General features: G+C 59.9%; 1 protein-coding gene across 1 annotated transcript in view; it reads left to right on the top strand.

Annotated features, from left to right (window-relative positions):
* prpf31 (PRP31 pre-mRNA processing factor 31 homolog (yeast)) overlaps positions 1 to 706 on the top strand; it is a 20,725-nt gene that overhangs the window by 12,734 nt on the left and 7,285 nt on the right. Inside the window, exon 7 of the mRNA XM_048621097.1 lies at positions 468 to 637. Coding sequence (XP_048477054.1) covers positions 468 to 637 — 170 coding nt within the window. The remainder of the gene's footprint in view (positions 1 to 467; positions 638 to 706) is intronic.

Raw genomic sequence — 706 nt, 5'->3', positions numbered from 1 at the left:
CGCTCTCCCCCCCTCGCTGTCTCGCCCGCTCGCGCTCTCCCCCTCGAGCTACCCCTCCTCACCCTCGGTCTATCCCCTCCTCGCTGTAACCTCTCCTCCCCCTCGCTCCGCCCTCCCTCGCTGATCCGGTTTATGGTGACAAAAACAGAAGTTGCTGGTAAAGCTCAGCAGGTCTGGCAGTATCTGTGAAGGGAACATCAGAGTTGACATCTCGGGTCCGGTGACCCTTCCTTGGAAGCACGGGGGGAGAGAAAGAGAGAGGGAGGGGAGGGGGAGAGAGAGAGAGAGAGAGAGAGAGAGAGAGAGGGTTGGAGGGGGGCAGAGACACAGTCTGATTCGGAGAGGTTTGAGACGGTGGGATGAATTGGGATAGGTCAGGAGGGGCTGGGCCGAAGGTCCAGCTGTTGCCGGTGCTGCAGGCCATGGCGGTGACATTGGCGTGTTTTTTTTAATATCCTGTTCTGCAGACAGACGCTGTCTGAAGAGGAGCTCGGCGTCATCATGGAGGCGTGTGACATGGCCCTGGAACTGAACCAGTCAAAGCACCAGATCTACGACTATGTGGAGTCCCGAATGTCGTTCACCGCCCCCAACCTCTCCATCATCGTCGGAGCTTCGACAGCAGCGAAGATCATGGGTGGGTCTGCGAGGGGGTGAGGGGCGTCCCTCTCCCTCTCCCTCTCCCTCTCCCTCTCCCTCCCCCACC

This window comes from Rhincodon typus, unplaced genomic scaffold, assembly GCF_021869965.1.
Source record: "Rhincodon typus isolate 14 unplaced genomic scaffold, sRhiTyp1.1 hic_rhity00000051, whole genome shotgun sequence".
In the NCBI taxonomy this organism is placed as follows: Eukaryota; Metazoa; Chordata; class Chondrichthyes; order Orectolobiformes; family Rhincodontidae; genus Rhincodon; species Rhincodon typus.
This window is presented reverse-complemented; position numbering and strand designations above follow the sequence as displayed.